This window comes from Notothenia coriiceps, unplaced genomic scaffold, assembly GCF_000735185.1.
Source record: "Notothenia coriiceps isolate Sejong01 unplaced genomic scaffold, NC01 NC01_scaffold00002119, whole genome shotgun sequence".
Taxonomy (NCBI): domain Eukaryota; kingdom Metazoa; phylum Chordata; class Actinopteri; order Perciformes; family Nototheniidae; genus Notothenia; species Notothenia coriiceps.
In genome coordinates, this window is record NW_011334820.1 from 4,033 (window position 1) to 31,176 (window position 27,144).

A 27,144-nucleotide genomic window follows, 5' to 3' on the forward strand; every position below is an offset into this window, starting at 1 on the left:
GGGGGTATAGAGAGGGGGGTATAGAGAGGGGCGTATAGAGTGGGGGTATAGAGTGGGGGTATAGAGAGGGGGTATATAGTGGGGTTATAGAGAGGGGGTATAGAGTGATCAAAGAAGTTATTTAAGTGGAGAGCAAAGAGACCTCTGACAGCCTGAGTCCTCCCTCTGACAGCCTGAGCCCTCCCTCTGACAGCCTGAGTCAGAGGGAGGGCTCTGAGACACAAACACCAAAAACACTGAGATTGAAGTCGTTATTTAGTTAAAAAGTGTAACGTGGAAGGTGAGCCCAGGGATGTGTTCAACAGAGACATGTGTTCAGGGTGTACGTTTCAGGACGGTGAAGGTGGATCTGCAGATGGTTAGGGACTGGGGGGTTTCACAGTTTAATGATGGGATGTGTAGGTGATGAGAATTTAAGGGTGGGACCAGAATGTTCAAACATAGAATATTTAGATAAATAAATAAAATAACAGATAAAACCTCATCATAATAATAATAATAGCATTGAAGTAATCGTGAACCCTCCTGTGTCTCAGCTCGAGTGATTGAGTTCACCAAGAAGATCAAAGACATAAAGGTCACGGAGAAGAAGAAGGCCGTGTTCGAGTGTGAGATCTCCGAGCCCAACGTGCAGGTGGTCTGGATGAAGAACGGCCAGGAGCTGGAGCAGGAGGACAGGTGAGAGAGAGAGTTAATACATCCTAACCTCTGACTCAGAGCGTGTTGTTAACCCGAGTCTCCGTGGTGCGTTCAGGTTCTCGGTGACAGCGGAGAAGTTTGTCCACCGGCTGATGATCCAGTCGGTCAGGATGTCGGACGCCGGAGAGTTCTCTGTGGTGGCCGGGTCGAGCGTCTCCAGAGCCCAGCTGGTGGTGGAGGGGAGAGACGTCCGAATCTCTGACCCCCCCGAGAGGGACATCACGGTGAGGGGGGGCACTCACTCATGATTACATCTATTAACTAAGAGAAAGAGGAAACTCTCAGGAACAGAGAGGGGGTCTCAGAGATAGGACAGATAATCATTCTGACCATTTACAAGATTACAGTGGTTTAGGACTTTAGGAGATTTAGGAGTCAAATCAGGGATTTTCTGAGAATAAAGTGCTAAATTCACGAGAAAATCTATTCTGTTCATCAAGTTCTGAGAAAAGAATGTGATTATTCTCTGATATGAAATCCAATTCACTGGAATATTTTGAGCATTTCTTTGAGATTTTAGCAGTAATTAAGTAGAATAAAAAATAAGCGAATATAACAAAATGAACAACCGGGAAATTCTCTGAGAATAAACGAATCATAATGTGAAAGGAATCATGGAGCATCTTAAAGTAGAAGAATGCTCCTGGGAAGAAGTTGGAGGAATAAAGAACAACATGGCGTTACTTGGATCTGAAACAAGAAACAGTAAATAATACATAAATCCAAACTGATTCCCGCCTGCAGGTTCTGGAGAAGCAGCGCGCCACCTTTGAGCTGGAGGTGAACGAGGACGAGGTGGAGGGCCGCTGGCTGAGGAACGGAGTGGAGATCCAGTTCTCTGTGGAGCAGCGCTTCAACTACGCCTGCATCCGGAGGGTTCACCGCCTCACCGTGACGGAGACCTTCAGGAGCGACGCCGGAGAATACACCTTCATCGCCGGGAAGAACCGGACCACCATGAACCTCCATGTCAGGCGTGAGTGATCTCCACCTCCATGTTTTCAATGCTATACATCTGTTGTCCTATATTCTGAGGTTTCTGCGTGTGCTTCAGTACCGGAGCCTCCTCAGATCGAGCGGCAGATGCAGCCTCAGACCGTTTCCTCCGGGCGCTCCGTACGCTTCACGGTGCAGGTGAGCGGCCTGCCGATGCCCACGGTCTCCTGGTACAAAGACTCTCAGAAGGTGATCACAGACTCAAAGTGCAAGATCCTCCATGACGAGAACGAGCACACACTGATGCTGCTGGACGTCTTCACCGAGGACGCCGCCGTCTACAGCTGTGCCGCCAGGAACGACTTCGGAGAGGCCATGAGCTCCGCCACCCTCACCGTCGAAGGTACGCTCTACATCAGAATCAGAATCATAATATATATGTGTATATAGCATATATCATCCAATACTGAAAACACAGCTAATTGTGAGAACGTTTTGACCAAGTCTTGTTAAATATTTAAACGTGACAAACAACCTGCTTGATAACCACTGCTCATGTGTTTGTCTTCAGTTCACGAGACTGAATCCAGGGTTTCTGCCCCGGTGCTCAAAGCCCCCATGAGGGACCTCCTGGTCGCAGAGGGGTTCCCGGCCCAGTTCCAGTGCACCGTCTCTGGGGAAGGTAGGGAACACGCCTGGTTTAAAGAAGAGATGCTGTCAGAACATTATGTCTGCATCCTCTGATCATAAGTGGTGTTACGCTGCTGAGTGACGATGTGTCTGCAGATCTGCAGGTTTCCTGGTTCTGTGGCGACAGAGAGGTCAGGGACTCAGACATCTTCAGGATGTCTCGTTCTGGTGAAACCTACCAGTTGGACATTTCTAAAACCCTCTCCAAGCACGAGGGAGAGTACTCATGTATGGCCTCAAACGCAGCAGGAAGGGTCACCTGTGCTGCGACTCTGAATATCGACGGTGAGTGATCCAGGCTCCAGATCTAACTGTCTCACCCTGCATGAGTCAAACACTCTGCTGCATGTTTAACCACCATGCTGGTCTTCAGCTCAACATGTCTTCTCTTGGTCTTATATGTTGGAATCAGCTCCATTTTACAGCCTGCTGAAGATACATTCATCCAAAGCGAGTCCCTCTAATCTGCAAACAGGTCTCTTTAGACGTTGATATTTCCACATCTTTTTTTATTCTTTTGCATTTTTGCAAGTATAGCCCTGACAAAAAGTCCTCTCAAGCTCTTTCTTTCATTTAGAAACTGAATCTGAAATGATCGGTTGGCTAACGGAGGATTGTAGGTGTCTAGAACTAACAATGAAAGTGTTATATCATATTTAGATTTATATTATGTCCTTAACAACCACTTCATGCTTCAAATATATAAAGAAGCATGCTTGGAACAAATAAAAGCCCTTTATTGAGCCAATAAAAGGCTGCATGGTTCATCAGTGTGTTCGCTCTCCTGCGGCTGGTCGCACAAAGACATCAGGATATCGGCACCAGAAATTGTCAAAGATCTCTTTAAATAACATCTAGACCCAAATAAAACAGGCTCAGTTCTGACAGAAAAGATAGATGGAGAAATTATTATAACTTCACCTAATTATCAACCATTATAAGCTCTGTGTTTAGGGTTTGCATCTATTAAACTACAAGAGCAAGCTACATCATCTGCATAGAGACATACATCACTTGATATGAAATCATTAGGAATAGAAGAGGCCCCAGGACGCTTCCCTGGGGAACTCCAAACTCTCTTATTTTGGGACTGGAGAGTTAATCCTTAACATCAACAAATGAGTTTGTCTCTATCTTTACAGACAACAACATCTTTGTGCAAGCAGCCTTCAGGAAGTGTGTTTTATGTTTCTTTTGTTGCTGGTACAGTTCAGCTAACTGTAGTTTCTGATAGCATGCCGACAGATATCTTTATCAGCTTCTGTTTCTGACCTCTCACTGAGCACAGGTGATCTTCCAGGGTTCTTCTCTCGCGTGATGCATGAGCGTCTCTCTTCCTTCACCAAATATCACGACTCTTTATTTCAGAGGAATGCAGCATGCTCCATCAGAGCTGAACTCTGGAAAAGCTTTCCGGGTTCCTCATGCTCGAGCACGGACTTAGTCCTTAGCTTTTATTTGGTTTTGACTTGGCTCCAGTCAAGCTTGCATGATTGACGGTGGAAAGCAGCCGCAGTCTGTCACCCCCCCCCCCCCCCCCCCACTGATCCTGACTGACCTCAGCGCTCCTCCAGCTCCTGGAACACCTGAGGAAGAATGATGCTGTGTTGACCTAACTCTTTACTCTCTTTACTGCCCAGATGGGACAGCCTTAGCTAGTGTGATGATCGGCGGAAGTGTCAGTCAGAGTGTTTTTACTGAGATGCTGTCTGAGAGCTCGTCCCTGTCCTGGAGGACGGTTGAGACACAGAGCTCGGTGGAGATGAGCTCTGAGAGCAGCTTTCAGACCTCATCCCGCCCCCGGCTGCTGGTGGAAATGAGCGACGTCCAGGTGCAAAGCGGCGAGATGGCCGAGTTCAGCTGCCTGGTGGAGGGGCAGCCCTTCACCGGGGTGGTGTGGGATCATAACGGCCACAGTGTGGTGGACTGTGAGCGGGTGAGGAGCTCTCAGAGCGGCAGGCTGTTGTCCCTGGTCATCCAGAGCGTTGGCGTGTTGGATCAGGGTTTGTACTGCTGCACCACCGCCAACCAGCACGGACAGAACAGCTGCTCCGCGCAGCTCACCGTGGAAGGTGCTTACTCTTTCTTTTTTATCATCTGGTCCATCCAACCCCCCCCTGCTCCATCTTCTGCGCCTCCCCGCCTCTTCATTTCCTCTCAGCCTGTAGATAGAGATGCCCCGATCGAGCCTTATCCACCCAAACAAGTGTTCTTTGTTTTCTGATAGCAGGTGGAAGACATATATATGATGTTACATTATATATGTAACCATCCCAAAGTCTAAAGGTTATCCTTTAGTTTTCTGTTGACATCTATATTGGTTATTTTGCATAGAAGCAAACAATTGAAATGATAAGGAAATAAATAATGAATGCATTTTTCTTAATATATGCATTAGTAGCTATAAAGACGTAATATATATATATATATATATATATTAGCGTATATAAGCTGCTAATGTTTGGAAGTTTAACACGTCATATTTCCCTCTAATATCTGAATTTGTTTAACAAAACCTACATTTTACAGGATAACATTTTAACACATCATAATAACATTATATTCTACTAATTTGTTCTGAACACAGAAAACATCACAATGCAACCTCTGTTAGCATTAGTGTTATTGTTCACTCTGAGTATCAGAGTACGGCTGTCAGCCTGATTGGTTCTTTTATATATTATGTTTGTTTCCTGACTACTTCCCGCTGGGTCGGGGCATCCCTACCTGTAACCGGCAGGATGTAGAATAACCCGCTGTTCCAGCTCCGCTCCCTAACCCCCCTCCCCCCATCCATCCTACTAACCCCTTTAGTGTTAATGAGTTATCCTCTCTAATGACTCTCCCTAACTTTATCTCACCCAGCGAAAGAAGCAAATCTCAAAGCAGAAACCCCAATCCCTATCGATTCTGTGCGTAAAGTGTCTCAAACAGACAGGGGGTCTCGAGACCTCCCTGAGCCCGATAAGCCGGAGGAGGCGGAGAGTCCGGGGGAGTTTCCTCCCTACAGCCTCATCAAACAGATGCACTTCCCGGACATCCTCCCTCAGGACAAGCGAGGCTCCCCCGACTTCCTCATCAAACTCCCCCCGGAGCTGCTCAGGAACCCCCACAGCGCCCCCCTGTGTTGCGTTACGATGGGGCTCCCCACACCGTTTGTCATTTGGCTTTACAAGCGGTTGAGTGTTGAGGACTCTGTGTCTTTCTCTGTGAAACACGACGGCCCCCTGTGCCGAGTGAATGTTAAAACTGTGGGACCCACTTTCAAACAGTCCGGCAGCAAAGTGACGAAAGGTTGGCATCTGCATGCTTTTGGTCCTTCTGCTCTCTCGGCCTCTCTCTGGCCCTTCACACTGCTCTCCCACACAGCCAGCAGAGACTCACTGCTTCACTCGGGGCCCGGAGGCTCTTTGGGTCCCGCTTTACTAAGAGCCAGGGACACTCATACCACTGAGGTGCTGCTGCACACTTAGGATCCAGGGGAAGCATGCAAGAACTTTAGTCAAATGAAGGGAATGTATGGATGCACGAGCTGTCACTGATTCTAGCAGTCTTGCACCATATAAGACGTTGTGTCCAGTTTGGAGAGTGATTTTAATTTGTGACCGTTTGTGTCTCTACAGTCACTGCAGAGGAGCAGAAACCTGGAGCTCAGGTCTGCGACGATTTGAAAGGTAAATATCGTCCGCGTCGTAAACTGTTTCTAACGTCTCAACTAAGGAGGATTTACTTTGTTATGACTGTTTCTTTGCAGGTTGCAGGGTAATTAAGTCGATTTTATGTTTCAAAATGTTTTTCGAGTATTTGACCATACTTCCAAAACAGGGACAGGGATTTTAGCCTTTTCAGACCATTTACATGCGCTAACATCTATAGAACAGACTACAGGAGAGGGAACACCACAGAAGAATAATAAGGCCTCTTTAACTTTTTTTTTTCAGGTTGCCGTGTATTCAAGTACATTTGATGTTTCAAAATGTTTTACAAGTATTTCAATTTACAACGTATTTGAGTTTTTTTTACACTTGTGCAAACTATTTTACCAAAACACAAAAGTGTGTGGGAGAGAAACTCCGTCTGGAGGAAACACATGGATTTTAGCCTTTGCAGACCATTTACATGCACTAACACCTATATAACTACAGGAGATCGAACACCACAGAAGAAGAACAGGGCCTCTTTAACTCAGGATCCACCTGCAGATTGTATATCAAGCTAACTGCATGACTCTGTCTCCACCGGAGGACAGAGTTGTCTCTCTGTTAAAGTTTACGTGTGATAGATGATACTGTTATTGCATGTCTGACTTAACTTTTGATTGTCATTATCCCAAGCCTTCTCTAGCTCTACCCTCGTAGTGGAAGAGGAAACCCGGGACTCGTACTACACCGGCCTAAAGCTCCCAGATAAAACCAGAACACTTGAACTCAAACCAGATTCCAAACGTTTCTCCAGTTCTTTGGAGAAGAAAAAAGAGAAACCAGTTTTCCTCAGCAAGCTCTCTCCAGCCACTGTGACTATCGGAGAAACTGCTAGGTTTACCGTCACGGTGTCCGGTTTCCCTAAGCCCGTAGTGCAGTGGCTCCACAAGGGGCAGACCATAACGAGCTCCCCCGTGTACACGTTGGTCCATGAGCGAGACGAGTACAGCTTAGTGATTAACAGGGTTCAGAGGGAGTTTGAGGGTGAGTACGTCTGCACCGTCAGCAACAGATTTGGCCAGTCCACCTGCACTTCTTACCTGCATGTTGAGGTGAAGGAGCCAGAAAAGCAGGAGAGCGTAGACAGGAAGAGGTTTGTAGCAGCAGGGAACCCCCCAGAGTTCACTAAAGCCATCGAGTCCCAGCAGCTGTCGGAGGGCGGTCAGGCGTTCTTTAGGTACGTTGTGACCGGAGACCCTTTCCCCAGCGTTCAGTGGTTTAAAGGCAGCTTGCACATTCAGCCCGGTGGGTTCTGTATCGTTGTGAACAACCCAGATGGATCGGGCTTTATTAACATCAAAGGAGTCAAACTAGAGCACAGCGGCGTGTACACCTGCAAGGCCTCCAACCACCACGGGGAGGCCTCCTGTTCTGCAGAGCTGCTGGTGTCCACAGCTCAGAAAACTAAAGGTTTGAAAATATCCATGACCGAACAAACCACAGAGTCCAGATTATACCAGAAAAGGACTCTGTCAGACCAGATGATTTACACCATCAGTACTGAGGACAGGCAGATTATCCCTAGTGAGGAGGTGGGCACCCTCAGAGAGCTGGATATCTCCGCCGCCACCCTGCACCGTGAGCAGATTACCCAGCAGGCCGCGGTGCTGCAGGCGCACCACATACAGGAGAGGGTTTCTGTGGCGCCAACCCACCCCCCTCAGGTCTCAGCTGTTCCCGTGAAACAGCTTCACATGGCCACTTTCCTATCCTCGGTCCAGGAGAGGCAGAAGATCACCGAGCAGCACTCCGAGCGGATCCTCAGCCCAGAGATCGTAGAGCTCCAGCCGGCCAAAGAGAGGCTGACAAAGCTGATGTCGGCCACGTCCCAACAGGTCCTGCCTCTCAGCTCTGTGAGAGCCGAGGCCTTGACAGACCGGGTCCCAGAGCAGGTCAGCGCTTGTATTGAAGCCCGGCAGCTCGTTAGCGGTCACCAAGTGGACACCCATCTGCCGATCCTTGATGAAACCTCGGGCGTGACCCTAAGACCGGAGGAGGAGAGGAGCTTCAGGGTCACAGAAGGGGTTAAGATCTTATACTCGGCTCAGTCTGCAGGGCAGCTGCTCGTCACTGAGAGACACTCAGAGCCGCTGCCAGCTTTAGATGCAGCCTCTCAGCCTCTGATTGAGAAAGAACAATCTAAACCAGTTGTAGCACCAATGAGTGAGACCCGGCTGGCTTTATCCAAAGAGCAGGAGTTTAAAATCCACAGACCAGATCAGGAGAGCATCACCCCCCACAAAGACTTTCTCTATAAATCAGCTGTTTCTGCTGAAGAGAAGTACCAGCTGCAGGGGGAGCAGGCAGGGTGGCTTCCAGGTTTAGACTCGTCTGTGAGTCTGCAGCCTCAGCAGGAGGGAGAAAGACTCCTGAACCTGCAGGTGATCAGTGACCAGGATGTCCTGCAGTCTGAGGGCAGGTTCAGCAGTGAGAGGCCTCCCACAGAGCAGGCTGAGGCCAGGAAGAGTCCCACTGTGTTGCATTCAGTGACTGAAGAAGACCACAGAACAGCGGTTTGTGAGGCAAGCTCAGAGTTCTCAGCAAAGACTGCCGCGGTGTCTGTTCAGCCGAAGAAAGAGTCACCGCCAACTAAATACCTCCAATCAGTTCACTCTCTATCAGTTCTGCCAAAGGAAGGGATAATTACTGTCTCCAAACCTGACCAGCAGGTGGCAGCACAGAAACAGGAAAAGGCTAGGAAGCATGCAGCTAGCTCAGAGGAGAGGCGGGAGATCACAGCAGATTATCACTCAGATCTGGATGTGTCGGTGACCGGGGTTCAGACCCAGCTTCGGACCGAGCCCCGGCCTCTAAACATCCTCATGGTCTCCTGCCAGCAGGTGGCGCTACCCAAGGAGACGCCAATCATTACTGACGTTCAGCAACAGCGAGCGCTGGTTCAGAAAGAGGACTGCTGGAACATCAAGCAGTCTCTGAATGTAACAGACACTCACAGCCTTGAAGAGGGTCACACCGACAACATTCAAGCTGATGAGAAATGCAAGCCTGCAATGAAGGTTGAACCTAAAATCCCAAAGAAAACTATCTTTATAGAGGAGAAGGCAGTTGCTACTGAAAGCTGTACTATCTTAGAGGCAGCGGAGCAGGACTTTGCAGTCCAGATCCAAGAAGGACAGTCAGTGCGACAGTCTGTGCTGTTAGAAGAGAAACAGGTCATTATGGGAGAGCAGTCCAGTGAGATTCATAAATCTGAAGCCTCGATCCTCAGCGTCCTGACCCAGCCTGAAGGACCTCTGTTTGTCCACGAGTGTCAGGACGCTCTGACTCTCCCCAAAGAGCTCAACTTCATCATTCAGATCCCCAAAGCGTCCAGTCTGAATATACGACGTCAGCTCAGAGACGCTCTGCAGTCGGCCGTGGCCAGCGATCAGCCGGTGCTTCTGGCCGACGTCGTGGGCCGGTTAGAGGCGGTGCAGGTGCAGGAGGTGAAGGTTCAGAGAGAGCCCAAACAGGCCTCTTCTACATATCTGATCACTTCTCCAGGTGTCCCGATGGAGATCACTGTGTCTTTTGAAGGGCAATACCCTCAGACGGCTGACCTCAGGTCTGAACTGCAGGTCGCTCTGCATGCTCTGGTCTTCCAGGAGCAGCAGAGTCTCAGCGCAGAGCAGCCGGGCACCATGCAAATCGACAAGCCTCAGAAAGTGCTGCTCAGCTCAGCGTCCTCCAGAGAGGTCTTATCGTCTGTGGTGGACACCAAAGTGTTGGCAGAGAGCGCCGTTGGGTTTCCTCCCAATGTGTCTCAGTCCGCAGCCGTCAAAAGAGAAGCCAGTGCTTCCTTCCAAAGTGCGACGGTTCAGAGCCGGACTGAGGTTCACGAGTCGCGGCAGGTGAGCAGAAAGACGGTCCGTTCAGAGAGGACTGCCGGCGCCGCTGAGGCGACCAGAAGCGGGCCCGTGGGTCAGATCCCTACTGAACATCTTGTGGATGTTAGTGTCCACAGAGAAACCAGAGAGGAGTATCTCTCAGAGGCCGTCATGATCAGCGAGTCCTCTGACAGTCTGGCTCATTATCCCGTTGTCGTTAGCTCTCTGGAAGATGTTTGGGTGGAGGAAAACGGTAAGGCAGTTTTTACTGCCACCATAAAATATGTCACCGAAGTGAACTGGCTTTTTAACGGTGAAATGCTGAAATCTGGAAAAGAGTTCAAGTGTTCTGCAGACCAAGACACATACACACTAGTTATCCACAAAGTGGTGAAGGAGAGACATCAGGGGGAGTTTGTCTGTGAGGCTGAGAACGAGGCCGGCAGGACGACAACGTCTTCACGACTCACTGTGGTCTCCAGAGGTTTGATGATGGCCCGTTCTTTACAATCATCAACTAACCTCACCGTTTCTAAAGCTGCTGTCTGTAAACCTCAGCCACATTTTATAATGAACTACTAGCTAGTGTCCGACTTAATCTTAAAAAACTGAAAAGGTCTCTTTGGGTGTTTGTTAAGTAAAACTATATTGGGATTTTTAAGGTTTTTAACAAACAGCAGCGACACTTTGGTCCATTCCTCCACAAATCACCCCACATCCATTCCTTTATCCTCTTAAGGAATCACCTTTGGCTCCATACCTTAAATCTTCCATCAGTCCTGCTTCCTGGTCCATTCCTCTTTGCATGCTTTCTCTGCTCTTCTTGTCACAGTTTCATCACATCTTCAACCCTAATACCATTTTCTCCTCCACGGTCACAGCAGGACTACCATGTGTTGCACTTCCCATCCAGGTTCACTCCATCCCACCACCACTACAAACATTCATCTTCCATGTGTCATCGCTCTGTGTATTAACTGTGTTTCTACTTTCCTTCACAGTGAAGCCTGTGTTCAGGCACAGGATCGCCCCTGTGGAGATCAACACTGGCAACATTGCCAAGTTTGAATGTGAAACTGAAGACGCTCCGAATGTGAGCTTCAAGTGGTTCAAAGATGGTCAGCCCATCAAAGAAGGAGATAAATACAGGATTATCAGTCGCTTCAGGACCTCCTCTCTGGAGCTGCTGAGCCCCAACAGAGAGGACAGTGGTCAATACTCCTGTAAGGCGACCAATCAGCATGGCTCTGACGAATGCTCCGCCTCCCTCAAAGTGACGGGTAAGAGCAAAGCACGTTTCCTTCTTCTTCGCTGGTTTTGGGTTTGTTTCATACTGTGATCCTTTTCTGGTTCTAACTTTGGTTGGTTGAACCTGTTCTTGTTCTGCTGGAGAGCTTCTGTCCAACCGGCAGGTGTTGGTCCAGAACCAGCAATAACATGTTTCGACTAATGTCTTTCTGTTTTTCCTAATCCTTTTAGAGCAATGCCCCCCCGCCTTTATAACTAAACCTGACCCTCAGACAGTGTTTGTTGGAAAGAGGGCTCTGATACAGTGTGAGATAACAGGATCTGCTCCACTGAATGTGGTCTGGCTCAAAGACAGCCAGGCCTTGCCTAAAGTGCAGACACACTACCAAATGTCTTGTGAAAAGAATAAGCACACTCTTGAGATAACCCGGCTGGAGCCTTCAGACCGGGGGCTTTATGTGTGCCAGCTGTCCAACAGTGTTGGCTCAGCTGAGAGCAGCATGGAGCTGCGGGTGGTTGATAAGCCCAGCTTTGTGCAGCCTCTGGGCCCTATGGCTGCTGTGGTCGGGGCCCCTCTGCACCTGGAGGCTCAGGTGGATGAGGACACCGGGGTCACGGTGTCCTGGTCAAGAGACGGTAGAAAGGTGCACCAGTCTCCGGACTGTAAACTGTCCTTTGAGGATAAGACCGTTACTCTTGATATCCAAAAGACCACACTGAGAGATTGTGGGAATTATGTGTGCACAGTGGCAAATGAAGCAGGGAGTGCCTCGTGCTCCACCTCAGTGAAAGTCCAAGGTAAGAGCTGTCTAGTTAATTTTCATGATAACTGCAGCATTTGAAGCTATTGCAAATCTGTAGTACTGAAAATTAACACCATGTATTCTGTCATGTCTTCTTCTTTTTTAATGTGTTCCCTTTCTTCTTGGTTGTTATTTTGAATGCCCTCTTCATACTGGTTCTTTCTCACCACCTGCTCTGCAGAGCCGCCGGTCTTTGTAAAGAGGCTGGAGGCGAGTTCGGCCTGGAGACAGGGCAGCACCGCCCGGCTGCAGTGCTCCGTCAAAGGGTCGCCTGAACTCCACACCTCATGGTTCTTTAATAACAGCCAGCTGTCGGCAGGCGGCCGGTACGAGATCAGTCTGAAGGACGGGGTCACCACTCTTGAGATAAAGGATGTCACGTTGGGTGACAGCGGGAACTTTACCTGCGAGGTGCTCAATGAGTCGGGCTGTGAGAGCTGCAGCACTAAGGTCACAGTGAAAGGTGTGTAGGCTGAGTTACATAGAACCACAGCTAGGCAGATTTAGTCTGTTTCAAAACACATCTGGTGCGGTGCCTTTGGTTGAGTTCATGGATCAATCTCTGATGCCAAAACAACAAACGCTTCATCTTTTCCTAAATGAAACCCACAAAAACAGTGACGTTTATAATGTTGTTGAGATCAATTGGAGTAGACGGGGCTTTTGCAGGCAGGAGATAAGTGCAAAGTAAATGTAAGACAAACTATGACCAGAAAGATAGACAATTCCATGTTCGGGCCCTGCTACTTCTATCATGCCCCTTAGTAAATATAGTTTTCACTTGTTCCGCTTACATTTGTATACCTTGAAACATAAATAAATAGTAATCAAGTATACACATCACTCTGATTGGGACCATCCAATACGACCTTGTGAACTGGACCCTTTAGTGCCTTTAGTCTAACTTAGCCATCTGTCCCCTGTAGAGCCGCCCTCTTTCAGGAAGGAGCCCCCTTCCTTAGAGGCCGTCCGAGGGTCTGTAGCGGTGCTGGAGTGTGAGATATCCGGCTCGGCACCATTCGAAGTGTCTTGGAAAAAGAATAAGAAGCGCCTGTCAACAGATAAGAAGTACCGCATATTGTCTCAGGGAGCCCTGAGCTCTCTAGAGATCCACTCCTTCGAGAGCGCTGACGCTGGGGAGTATGAGTGTGTGGTCTCTAACGAGGTGGGGTCCGTCACCGCCAAGTCACTGGCTAAACAGAGAGGTTAGTGATGTAGAGAAATAAAGGACTCTTACTATAGATACTGTGGGCTGTTGTTAATATCATCCCTGTTATTGCAGAGCCTCCCATGTTCTCTAAGAGGATTGAGAGTGCTACAGCGGTGCTGGGAAACACAGTGAAGCTGCAGGGGAGCCTCAAAGGCTCCACACCCATCACGGTGAAATGGATGAAAGACTCTGAGCTGCTCAGAGACGATGATCCAACCGTCAAAATGATTTTTGAGAACAACGTTGCCTGCATTTCCTTCTCATCCTGCGACATTATTCATGGCGGCAAGTACACTTGCCTTGCTGAAAATGAGGCGGGACAGCAGAAATGTGAAGCTGTGTTAACAATTCAAGGTTAGAGACATTTCAGAATAATACAGAGCTGCAGGACCCTGAAGGCAGCATCTCCTGGTCCAATGGGATTTCTCCATGTGATTTTGGATTCAAACAACTCAAAAAAACTAAACGTTTCTGATACTTACACGTTTAGTTCAAAAGGATAATCTCCACATATTAACGCTACTTTATGATTTCTGAAGTAAAAAGCTAACGTTAGGCTATAAAGGAACTACCGGTCACATGACTTCACGTCACCAGCGCTAAGCTAAAGGCGGCTAATGTTGGCTTATGTGGTAGAGCAAAGCGTCAAAATCTCTTCAGCTGGTGTTAACCACAGACCTTACTTCAGGATAACAACCAAAAACACATTCAGAAAACCATCGACCTCCAGACCAGGGGACTTCAGGGCTGATTCCTGCAGCTCTCTTTAGGAGTGTTCTGCAGATGTAGACATTAATACACCGTCTTGTGTTATAGAGCCTGCTAGCATCCTAGAGAGAGCCGCCTCCATCAGTGTGAGCACAGGAGACTCGGCCACACTGGAGTGCACCATCACAGGAAGCCCAGAGCTCACAGTGAAGTGGTTCAAAGACGGCAAGGAGGTGATCAGTGGCCGTAAATATAAGATGAGCGTCAAGGAAAACACCGCCGTTCTAAAGATCCTCTCGGCAGATAAGGGAGACTCTTCAGAGTACAGGATGGAGGTCTCCAACAAAGTGGGCAAAGACGAGTGCAGCAGCTCCGTCACTGTCCTAGGTTAGTGTGAGAACCAAATAGTGTTTGATTCTGAAGGGATAGAGACAGGCAATCATTTGTTTGATATACTTCCACAGATCGAGCCGTCCCACCGTCCTTCACCAAGGCTCTGAAGAAGGTGGACGGCAGTGTTGGTAGTAATGTCACCTTGGAGTGCCGATTGGCTGGATCTCAGCCCATGGTTGTTAACTGGTTCAAAGATGATAAGGAGATCCACAGCCATGGCAAATATAAGGTTGACTTCACTGAGATTAAAGCCTCAGTGACGATAACGGGTCTGACACTGAGCGACGGGGGAGTTTATACCTGCCGGGCGGCTAATGGTGCCGGACAGAAAGAGACCATCGGTACTCTGTCCATCAAAGGTTAGAGCAGTCCCTTTAACATCAGCTTAAACAGCAACTGTACAAACCATCAGAAGGTATTGAAAGGCTGTGTTTGCTCTGTTTCTTCCCAAATAACTCCAGAACCTCCGGTCTTCACGGTGAGACCCGAGTCCCAGGACGTCTCACCGGGCTCACATGTTGTGATCAAATCAGCCTTCACAGGATCCGCTCCTCTGGTGGTTAAATGGTTTAGAGAGGAGAAGGAGGTGTTCACTGGGGGGAAGTGTTTCATAAAGAAAGACTCCTCTTCCAGCTCTCTGGAGCTTCAGTCAGTGAAACCCGGTGACTCGGCTAAATACACCTGCCAGGTGTCCAACGATGCTGGGAAGGTGGATTGCACCGCAGTCCTCTTTGTGACAGGTGCTGTTTCCTTCTCTCTTCTCTAAAGTGTTGCACTGAACTGTGATTTTCTTTACTTAACCTCTTACTGTAACTGTTACTGTTCAATTACAGAAGCCCCAACATTTACAATGAAGCTCGAGCCTTCACAGCTGCTGAAAACCGGACAGCCTCTAAAGCTGTCCTGCAAAGTGCAAGGCACGCCTGTTATTACCATCAAATGGTGTAAACATGGCTCAGAGATCTGTGCAGACCGCAGACACAGCATGTCCTTCGAGAGCTCTGTAGCATCTCTGGAGGTGGACAGCTGTTCCGTGCAGGATAGTGGAGAGTTTGTGTGCACGGCATCCAGTGAGGCCGGCAGCGACCAGTGCAGCACCTCCGTCACGGTCCAAGGTTGGTTCAGATTTCAGAGTTCACCCTAGAAAGATAGACTTAATACAGGCCTGAAGTCTGGTCCACATGTTTCTGTTCAATGCTGCAGACACTGGCTTCCTGTCTTTCAAAGACTCCATTCATCAGAGTTTCTAATCAGATCTTAGACAGCTCTGTGTTTCTTATTTGGAAAACGCATTGCCTTTGGAGCTTACCCTGGAGTCTCTGAACGGCTGAACGAACTCTGTGGACCAGACTGACCCTAGAACCCACTGTTCATTCCTCTGTTGCCTTTCAACTTACCATCTACCATCTTTGTCTTGTAGACCCTCCAGAGTTTGCGAGGTCTTTTGAATCAGCCGAGCTCGTAAAGGGAGCCGACATTTTCTTGGAAGGACTCGTTTCAGGTTCCCCTCCATACGAAATAAACTGCTTCCTCAATGAGAAGCTGATCAGAAACGACCAAAGACATAAAGTCAGTGTTGAGAAGGACACGGTCACTCTTCACATCTCAAAGTGTGAGATGGCAGACGCCGGCACGTACCGGTGCTCGGTTACTAACGATGTGGGAGACACTTCATGTTCTTGCCAGATTTCCCTGAAAGGTTAGTCAACCGATAGTAAAACATACCAATGTTATGTCTTCACATGGTGCCCAACTGGGTTCAACTCCTGTGCAATTCACCACAGCATGTTTTAGAGTATTAGTGCAGTATAAGGTATATCAAGGAGCTAGATGTGCATGTGGTTCCTGTGTGTTTGTGTATACCTCCTACAGTCTGATCTGTGGTCTTCTCCCACTAGAACCCCCCTCATTCATTGAGAGACTAGAGGATATGTCCTGCATGGTGGGCTCTGAGCTCACTATGAAGTGTTTGTTGTCTGGATCACTTCCCATGACTCTCTGCTGGATCAAGGACGACATTGAGCTCTCAGAAGACGAGCACATTAAGATGTCTTATGAAACTCAAAGAGCAGAGTTGGTTTTGAGAAATGCTCAGATATCCCACGGCGGGAAGTATGTGTGTCAGGCTCAGAATCGAGCCGGGACTCAGCGATGTGCCACCATGCTCATAGTCACAGGTTTGTAGGACATTTTATTGTCTTCTCTGCTTTCATGTCCAGCTTTCTGTTTACTCTGTCGCTTTAACGCCTGTCCGCGGTAGCAGCTAACTGTGTATCGGACTTTTTAAATCCCAGAGCCAGCAAGTATTTCAGAACAAGCGAGCTCCGTCAGTGTAACGCAGGGTGACCCGGCCCGGCTCGAGTGCCGGTTCTCAGGCACCAAGCCGCTCAGGTGCAGCTGGATGAAGGCGGGTCAGGAGCTGACGTCAGGCAGGAGATTCAGGATCGAGAGCTCAGACTGCAGCTCGGTGCTGTGCTTCAGTAAGACGGAGCTCAGGGACAGCGGGGAATACTGCTTCCAGGTTTCTAACGCCTCCGGCTGCAGCTCTTGTGAGGCAGCCGTTACTATCTTAGGTCAGTTTATTCAGAGGTTTCATAACTCCAATGAGTCTATTTCATTTATTCAAGCAGCTGAACACTGTTTCTGCACTCTGCATGTCTTAGATCAGATTTTTCCACCGTCTTTCACGAGAGGGCTGACGGAGACAGAAGCTATCAGAGGATCGTTTGCTCATCTCGAGTGCCTGGTGTCCGGCTCGCTGCCGATGACAGTACAGTGGTTCAGAGAGGAGGAGGAGATCCGCTCTGAGGATAAACACAAGTGCTCTTTCTATGAAAATGTTGCTTTCCTGGAGATCAGTGGTGTGGACAGTACAGACAGCGGCAGATACACGTGCATGGCTTCAAACAGGGCGGGATCAGAGCGGTGCTCCGGGGCGGTGGTGGTCAAAGGTTAGACTTTATCCTTACAACTCTGTACCAGGTTCACATTGTATATGTTGTTTTACATGTTACAACAACCGTGTTATCCACCAACAGATCCACCATGCATCTTTGAAAAGCCTGAGTCCATGAGTGTGTTGCCGGGGTCAATGGTTAGGTTTCATGTTGGCGTCTCTGGCACACCGCCGCTGACCATCAAATGGTTTACAAACAGGAAGGAGATGATGTCCAGTGCTGATCGCTCTGTGGTCAGACACACCTCGTCCAGCTCTCTGGAGCTTCTCTCTGCTAAAGCTTCTGACTCTGGAGAGTATGTGTGTGAGATACAAAACGCTGTGGGCGCCACTTCCTGTCGGGCAACACTCTCTGTGAAAGGTTCATATTAGTCTCTTTATCACTAGTCTTTACTTTGTTCTGACCACCATGCTCAATAACTCCTGTGTGTGTTTTTCCAGAACCGCCCTTTTTCATTGACAAACCGGAGGGTGTGTCAGTGGTCAGAGTGGGAGGCAATCAGGTGTTTGAGTGTCAGGTGGGGGGCTCTCCTCCGATCTCTGTGCGCTGGTTCAGAGATGGAGCTGAGATCCACCAGAGCGTCAAACACCAGACAGCGTTTACAAACTCTGCAGCCACGTTAGAGATCAGGGAAGTTAGTGAGCATGATGGCGGGAAATACTTCTGTGAAGCCTCCAACGAGGCCGGGATAGAGAGCTGCAGTGTGGAGCTGGAAGTGAAAGGTTGGTGTCCCTCGTGTTAGAGATACATCCTGCTTGACTGAAACAAACCACAGCCTGCTTCAGTTCCTCTTCTCTATTTCAGAGCCTCCTCGGTTTGCTGCAGAGCTGACGTCTCTGGAAGTTGTTCAATGTTCTCCAGCTGTGTTTGCATGCAAAGTGGAAGGAAGTTCTCCGTTTAAGGTCACGTGGTTCAAAGATAAGCAGCCAATCAAATCCAGTAAGAAGTATATTATCGCTGATGGTGAACATGTGAGCTTGCAGATCCGGGACTGTAACGCTGGGGATTCTGGGCCGTATCAGTGCATGGTAGCCAACGAGGCTGGCAGTTGTTCCAGTTTTGCGGTGTTATCTCTGAAAGGTTGGTTTTACATACCACTGACATTTATTAGGTTTACACCTCTGAACACTTTCTGTTAATACAACCACGTCTTTCCTTTGCATTAGTCCTTCCAACATTTGTAAAGAAGATGGAACATTTATCCACTAATCTGGGAGAGGTGGCGTTGTTTCGCTGCACAGTGGAGGGCTCTCAGCCTCTCTGTGTCCACTGGCTAAAGGACGGGACCTGGATCCCAGAGGGTCCACAGATTGAGAGGGTGTTTGAGAACAAAGAGGCAGTCCTCAGGATCCCCTCCTGTGAGGCGACTCACAGCGGGAGGTACACCTGCCAGGTGGTGAACGAGGCCGGGCAGGTCACATGCTTTGCCTCCCTGCTCGTGCAAGGTACTGCTGCTTCATGCATAACATTACAGGTAGCTTTAATGCTGTCTCCAACAAGTGCACTCACCTCTTTGTCTCGGTGTTTTAGAACCACCAACCATCCAAGAGAAGCCAGAGGTAGTCAAAGTGACCTGTGGAGACCCGGTTAGTCTGGAGTGCAGGGTAGCAGGAACTCCTCCGATCAGGTTGAGGTGGACTAAAGATGGCAGAGAGCTCCAGTCTAGCAGGAAGCTCCACCTCTGCTATGAGAACAACCTCAGCAGTGTTAGCATGCAGACGTCTGAGCAGCAGGACGGGGGGGAGTATCTGCTGGAGGCCTCAAATTCTGTCGGGGCCTGCAGCTGTAAAGTCCTGCTGCTAGTTTTAGGTTTGTGAAGATACTCCACAGCTTAGGACAAATATCGTAGAACATATTCTCTCTCTGACTCTAATTCTCTTTTCATTTCACTCTGAATAGAGGAAGTAGTCCCTCCGACGTTCGTTAGGAAGTTAACAAACACTCAAGCCATCATGGGTTCAGTGGTTACCTTGCAGTGCAAAGCTGCCGGGTCTCTTCCAATGTCTGTTGAATGGAGCAAAGGGAAAGATGACATCTCTAAGAGCTGCAGATATAACCTCCTGCATGCTGGAAACACTCTGTCGCTGGAGTTCAAACTGAGCGGGAGCATTGATACGGGGGAATACTCCTGTAAAGCGATGAATGCTGCAGGCAGCTGTGTGTGCAGTGCAGTGCTCACCGCTAAAGGTTAGCATCCAAACGTTATACATTATTTACTCCGAGGCTGTGAGTCCTGTGAAGTAATCATCTCTCCGTGTGGGTTTTAGTGCCACCAAGGTTTGTAGCTGAGCTGGAGTCTCAGGCTGTCGCTCAGAAGTCCACGGTGCTCTTCAGAAGTGTCTTTGAGGGAACTTCTCCGTTAATGGTGAAATGGCTCAAGGATGGCATGGAGCTCCTCCCCGGGCCGAGGTGTTCGATCAGCCGGGACGAATACTCCTCGTCCGTAGAGCTCCCCGCCGTCGGGATGCAGCACTCTGGGGTTTACTCGTGTCAAGTTAGCAACGCAGCGGGCGTTGTGAACTCTGCAGCGGAGTTATTGGTGAAAGGTTGGACTTCTTTTTTATCGTCCTCCCGCCATCATCACCTCCCTATAACTCCATCTTTTTTTAAAAGCTCCTTATTCTTTATTCCCTCCACCTGACCACCTGACCATCTCTTCCCTCCCCAGGAGTTTGTGTTGTGTTCAGTCACCTCCCTCCCTCCATCCATCCACTCATAGTAACTTGATATTTCTTTGACTTTGCAGAGCCCCCTCGGTTTGTCCTGAAACTCCCCCCCACTACCTTTGTGAAGCAGTGTGAGGGATACCGTTTCGAATGCAAGGCCATCGCCTCGCGCTCCCTGAAAATGTGCTGGTATAAAAATGACCAAAAGATAACGGACGGAGACAACTATAAAACTATGTTTGTCGACTCGACTGCGTACCTGCAGTTGCACAGCACCAGGTTTGCGGATAACGGCGTCTTCACCTGTGAGGCGCACAACGATGCCGGCAGTCTGAGCTGCAGCACCGTGCTCACTGTCCAAGGTCAGCTATCCAGCTTCTGCCTCACGTCGATGTGGTCCCTCTAAAATTGTGTGGCATGATACTAAGGAATGAACACCCCCCCGTGATGCAGATTCCAATATTACGTCTTGAGTTTGACATTTTCTTATGAGTGCTTTTGGAAACGTCAGCATGATACAAACAGTTGCTCCCTGTTGGGGAATCAGATTGTTTTCTTCCAGTGTGTTCGACAGCATGAGTGTTTCCTCTTTTTTTAGGCATGTTTTTCCCTATGTGTGGAATGACCTCCAGAAGACTTGTGTTTTTCCATCTCAAAGCTGGAGTGCAGAGTGTTTGTCTCCCCCCTCTGGCACTGAGAGTAATTACTATATTGGAGAACACAGGGGATGTTCAGATAAGAAGAACACTTGGCGTTCAGAAGATGGAAATGCTCGCTATGACTTGAGGAAGGTGTGGCGAGGTTCACCAGCACATCTGCGTCATACTGCAGAACACACAGCGCTAATCTTCATCGTTATTTTGTGAACCTGTTTTCCTCAAAATTAACGTATATTTATTTTTGTAAAAGTCCTGCGCTCCAGCTTTAACTCCTGATTTCTTCACTAATGAACTTCTTGTTGACGTCTGGATGGATTCCCTCGCATGGACTGAATATGAGCATGACCCTGAACCAGTCTGCAGTTTATTAATATATCTCTGATATATCTTCCAGAGTCCCCGTCCTTTATCAAAACTCCCAGTCCCGTAGAGGGCATTAAAGGGAAAGAGGCTAGCCTGCACTGTGAGGTGTACGGCACTCCGCCTTTCGTGGTTCACTGGTACAAAGAGAAGCGGCCATTGAAGGAGAGCAGGAAGTATAAGATGGTCAGTGAAGGCAGCTCAGCCACGCTCCACATTATGAAGCTGGAGCAGGAGGACGCCGGCCTCTACGAGTGCAGAGTGTCCAACAATGTAGAAAGTGCAACCTGTCGCACTACCGTTAGCCTGAGAGGTCAGTACACAGTCAAAGGTCATTTCATTAGCTTCTAGTCTTAGTGATTAGTCCCCCTCACCTTTAATGTCTCCACCAATACTCAGAAAAACCAACGTTTGTGAAGAAGTTGGTGGACCAGACGGTGAGCGTCGGCCATCAGCTGGCTCTGAGCGCCACGGTGAGAGGCTCTGAGGCTGTGACCGTGTCCTGGGTGCAGGACAAGGATCACATCCTCAGAGACGGGGACAACAGGAAGATCACCTTTGAGAATAATGTGGTCACCCTTGTGGTGCCTAAAGCTGACTCCACCACCGCTGGCAAATACACCTGCCGGCTGAGCAGCGAGTCTGGCGTTGTGGAGTCCGTCTCCCAAGTGACGGTTCTAGGTTGGTAGACCTCCTTTAGACTTTAGTACATAACTGCCAGGTCAGGATTTGTTTAGATTAATAACTTCTTCCCTGATTTTTAGAACCCGCCGCTATTGTGGATAGCCCAGAGTCCCTGAACGTGAAGTCAGGGGAGAACGTCTCTCTTGAGGTCAGAGTGTCTGGCTCTCCAGAGCTGAACCTTAAGTGGTTCAAAGATAGCAAAGTGCTGTCTGCTGGCGCCAAGTACCAGACGTCCTTCACAAAGAAGGTGGCCGTCCTGAAGATCCGCTCTGCTGACAAAGCAGACGCCGGAGAGTACAAGCTAGAGATCACCAATAACGTTGGTACGGCCTCTTGCAAAACTAAACTCTCCGTCTCAGGTTTGTCAGGTTTCTAGATTTACATTTTGAACTTCTTTTATCAAAGGTTAGCTCTGAATTGATTCATAACTGGTTGTTTTTTTGACAATAGATAAGTTGATTCCACCAAGCTTCATCAGGAAGCTGAGAGACACCCAGCTTGTTGTTGGTAAGCCGGGCGAGATGGACTGTAAGGTCGCTGGCTCTGCTCCTTTAACCACTTCCTGGTTCCACAACGGCCAGGAGGTCAAGAGCGGGTCGAACTACGACATTAGCTGCACCGATAATACCTGCAAACTGAGAGTCCCGACAATCTGCATGTCCGACTCTGGCAAGTACACCTGTAAAGCTGTAAATGCTGCAGGGGCCAGTGAGACCAGTGCTTCCATGAATGTGACAGGTCAGTAGGCGTGAATAGAGTCGAGTAAATTTCCCAACGTGGACGCGTTAAAGACGGTGATTAAATCTCTTACAACTCATCTTCTTTATTTGAAACCCAGAACCTCCATCCTTTGTGGAAAAGCCAGAAGCAAAGGAAACACTGCCCGGCAAAAGCGTGTCTTTCTCAGCTAGAGTGAAAGGTAGCGCCCTCCTGAAGGTGAAATGGTTCAGGGGAGCCAAGGAGATGCAGCATGGCCGGGGCTGCGAGGTGGCCCTGAAGGACGGGGTCGCCTCTTTGGTGCTCCAAAAGGTGGAGAAGTCCCACGCAGGAGAGTACACTTGCCAGATCATTAACAACGCAGGGAAGGAGAGCTGCCCTGTGAACCTGTTTGTGAAAGGTTTGTTAGCACTTGTTTAACTTCTTCTTCTGAGTGAGCTTTGTGTTACTGATGATGAAATGACCTTTCTCAGAGCCGGTGCACTTTGTGAAGAAACTGAGGGACGTTTCCTCTGAGAAGGGGAAGCCTCTGTTGCTCGAGGTCACATTTGCAGGCACTCCCAGAACCAACGTGACCTGGAAGAAGGATGGTAAACTCATCTGGGCCTCGTACCAGTACAATGTGACCACCACAGACTCCTCCTGCATCCTGCAGGTCCTTAACGCAGACAGGGTGGAGGCCACCGGTAGATACTCTTGTGAAGTAGACAACGGAGTCGGAAGTGACAGATGCGAAGCACAGATTTCAATTCTAGGTACAATTATTAAGCAGCATGAAGGGTTTATTCATTCAGTCAATAATTCATTCTTTCATGTGTTCATAAACCACCATCTTCTGCTCCAGAACGACCGTACTTTGTTGAAAAGATGGAGCCAGTGGATGTATGTCTGGGCGAAGCGGTTACCTTGAAATGCAGTATTTTAGGAACTCCCGACATCTCCCTAGCTTGGTTTAGAGCCGGCGGAAAGCTCCGCAAATCTGACACCTGCTCCATGGAGTTCTCTAAAGGTGTCGCCACTTTGAAACTGACCAAAACCACCAAGTTCGATCACGGTGAATACGTCTGCACGGCAGACAACCGGATCGGATCGGCCTCTGCCAGCTGTAACCTGACAGTGACAGGTGATGCTTGTTTACATACTTCTTTTTTTATTGAAATAAATCCTGCGTCTGCTCAGAGAGAGTGTTAATGGATGCTCTCACTTGTAGTTTTCCTACCTTATATATTATAATGTTTTCTCTGGTTATAAACCTTTGGGTGAATACACATTTCTTTGAGTAGTTCTCTGACTGTTGGTACATGTGACCCATAAAGCATAATCAGCCTAGACTTTGAAGTACATGCATGGCAGTATAACCACTGGCACCTGTCTAACACACACCTTGCTTCTCTCAGAACCGGTGCGCTTTATCAAGACACTGGAAGACACTACTTTCATAGTTGGTAAGCCTCTGACTCTGGTGTGCACGTACGCCGGCAGCCAGAGGGCCTTCGTCACCTGGAAGAAGGACGGCAAGATGATCTGGGCGTCTTATCAGTATAACGTTAGGACGACTGATTCAGTTTGCTTCCTGGACGTCCTCAACAGCGACCGCCCAGAGGCAGCTGGGACTTACACTTGCGAAATGTCCAACAAAGCGGGAACGGATGTCTGCCATGCTCGCGTCACCCTAGGTAAATTCACAACTCTTAACACACCACCTGCTTTATCCATTAACTGTGTCCGCCTGTTGTATAGAGCATTACAGCGGTTTGTGGTCTTTAAGTAGGGTTACATAAAGTGTAGACCACCATCTGCCTGCTAGCTTAACATACTGTAGGCTTCATGCAACTAACCCAACCATTACCCCTCTCAGAGCCGCCGTGCTTCCAAACAAAGCTGGAAGACACTCTTTTCAGACTCGGTGAACCTCTGAGCCTCAGGTGTACGTACGCCGGGAGCCAGAGGATGAGCGTCACCTGGAAGAAAGACGGTAAACTCATCTGGGCTTCATACAAGTACAACGTTAAGACCACCAAAGATTCCTGCGTCCTGGAGGTTCTCAACAGCGACCGCGAAGAGGCCGTAGGAAAATACACGTGTGAACTGTCTAACGCTGCGGGAACCGATATCAGCCACGCCAATGTCAAACTAGGTAACACAGCTGAGCACCTCTCCTCTTTACAGCCATGTGAATCACAGGCTATATCATGTCATCTTTTATCTTATAACACTAACACAAAACTGCTGATTGATTTCTTAGAGCCTGTTAGCTTTGTGAGAAAACTGAGGAACACCTTCTATAAAGTGGGTAAGCCTCTGACGCTGGAGTGCACGTTCGCCGGCAGCCAGAGCATTTACGTGACCTGGATGAAGGACGGCAAACTCATCTGGGCGTCGTACAAATACAACGTCAAAACCACCAAATCCTCCAGCAGCCTGGAGGTGCTCAACAGCGACCGCCGAGAGGCCGCTGGGAAATACTCTTGCAAGATTTCCAACTCAGAGGGCACTGCTATCTGCCATGCTATGGTTAAGATAGGTAAAGCCTCTGGCAACCAGTCAGTTTTACATTTAGAAATTACACATTTAAGTTATCTTTGACTTCAACATGCATTTGCTTGCTTACACAAACCTGCCACTGACTAACATGCCCGTTGCCTCCTGTAGAACCTGTGCACTTTATCAAAGAGCTGGAAGACACCACGTACACACTCGGCCGCCCCCTGTCACTGTACTGCGCCTACGGTGCAAGCCCTCCAGTCAACGTGAGCTGGAGAAAGGATGGGAAACCTGTCTGGGCCTGCTACAAATACAATGTTAAGACCACGGAGAACTCCTGCGTTCTGGAGGTCCTCAACAGCGACCGCATCGAAGCCGTGGGGAAATACTCCTGCGAGATTTCTAACTCTGAGAACAGCGCCGTCTGTTACGCGCAGGTCACTCTAGGTAACACAGGACAAGTGGTAGTGAGGGCTCATTGTTCTGGGTCTTATTCATACAAACAAAACGTGCATTCATCGGGCACGGCAATGCATTACAAACAATCAGCGTTTAGCATTTATCGAGTCAATTCATATTATACATGGTAATAAATAAACGATACATATATATATTTTTAAGTTTACAGTTATCTGCACAGATTATTAATTTCAGGCTATGGAAACATATAAATTATGCCACACAGGGTCGTGCAACAAACTATGCAGTTAATAATCCGTTGATGCTACACAGGATAACAGGAAAGGAAGTGGATGAGGAGACACAATGGTACATTTTCTGGAAAGACGTCAAAGTCCTAACAACAGAATTAAACATCTGGAAACTCTCCACCAACTTTTACGTTATCATCGGTGAAAATACATTAAGAAAATCTGTCTATTTGTTGTTAAAAATCGTTAAAAACCAGAAGCAATGAGCCTTCCTTGTAGCTTCAACAGCTAATTTTATTTCACATAATCTCCCTCAGTAGCTGACTAACCGCTGCCATCTCTCCTAGAACCGATGCGCTTCATGAAACCGCTGCAGGACATGAGCTTTAGGGTCGGCCAGCCTCTGAAGCTCCAGGTCACGTTCACGGGCAGCCAGCTCGTGCACGTGAGCTGGAGGAAAGATGGCAAACCCATCTGGGCTTCTTACAAGTACAACGTGAAGACGACAGGCAGCTGCTGTGTGTTAGAGGTCCTCAACAGTGACAGAGAGGAGGCTGCTGGGAGATATTCCTGTGAAATATCCAATGCCAGCAGCTCTGCTATCTGCCACGCTCAGATCAGACTAGGTAACATGCTAACACTCTCTCTCACTGATTAGCTCTCAGCTCCGGCTACATGACCTCACTAACCCGTATTGCTTCTCTCAGAACCTGTGCGCTTCGTGAAAAAGCTCCAGGACACGTCCTACCTCCTGGGCCAACCTCTGCATCTGACATGCACGTACAGCGGCAGTCAGCGAGTTCACGTCAACTGGACCAAGGATGGGAAGATAATCTGGGCTTCGTACCAGTACAACGTGAAAACCACGGACTCCTGCTGCACTCTGGAGGTCCTGAACAGCGACCGAGAGGAAGCAGCCGGGCTGTACTGTTGTCAGATCTCTAACGCTGAGTGTTCGGCCAGCTGCGATGCTTATGTCATTCTTAAAACCGCTAAGAAAGGTATAACCTCTCACAATAGCATTAAACATTTGCTTATACGTGGCTGTAGGAAGCAGAATCTCATCGTACTCCCAGACCGGCACTGGAGTTCTTATAATACTTCACATTTACTTTTACATATTTATCACCCAAATTAAGTATTTAGCCAGATGTTAAGTATTTAGCCAGATGTTAAGTATTTAGCCAGATGTTAAGTATTTAGCCAGATGTTAAGGCTGCGGGCACGCGTTCCACACGGACCCTGTCGGTCATAGCATTTACTTCATGCAGACATTAGTTAGTTGCGCTAGCTGCATCTACTCTTTCGACAATAGATAGATATTTATTTAAGTTAGAATCTTTGGGGTTAACACTTTACGATATTTGGATGTTGAACAAAGCATTTTTTTGTTCTTGATTCAATGTGGACCTGACAAATGTAATAATAATGCCAAATGGACAGGATAGTCAGAACCTAATATAAATAATAATGAACCCTTTCACATCGCGGTGCACAGGAGTGCGTTGAGATTCTGCAATCCGCTGCACGTTTAAAGCCTGATTGAATCCCATCAGTGGATCATAAATCATGGTAGTTACTTGCTTCTGCTTGCTTTCCACCGCCTTCACACCTAACAACCATCACTGCTTCTCACAGAGCCAGCCCGCTTCATCAGGAAGCTGGAAAACACCACGTTCAGGGTCGGCGAGCCGCTGTCGCTGAGAGTGGCGTTCACTGGCAGCCAAAGACTGAGCGTTAGCTGGAAGAAAG

At 48.4% G+C, this 27,144-nt stretch overlaps 1 protein-coding gene across 1 annotated transcript in view; it reads left to right on the forward strand.

The window, feature by feature from the left end:
- LOC104965735 (titin-like) overlaps positions 1-27,144 on the forward strand; it is a gene marked incomplete at both ends in the record, with an annotated part of 68,211 nt that overhangs the window by 2,757 nt on the left and 38,310 nt on the right. The window contains 8 exons of the mRNA XM_010794748.1: positions 537-678; positions 755-923; positions 1,444-1,675; positions 1,754-2,038; positions 2,207-2,317; positions 2,422-2,610; positions 5,949-5,999; positions 10,855-11,133. Coding sequence (XP_010793050.1) covers positions 537-678; positions 755-923; positions 1,444-1,675; positions 1,754-2,038; positions 2,207-2,317; positions 2,422-2,610; positions 5,949-5,999; positions 10,855-11,133 — 1,458 coding nt within the window. The remainder of the gene's footprint in view (positions 1-536; positions 679-754; positions 924-1,443; positions 1,676-1,753; positions 2,039-2,206; positions 2,318-2,421; positions 2,611-5,948; positions 6,000-10,854; positions 11,134-27,144) is intronic.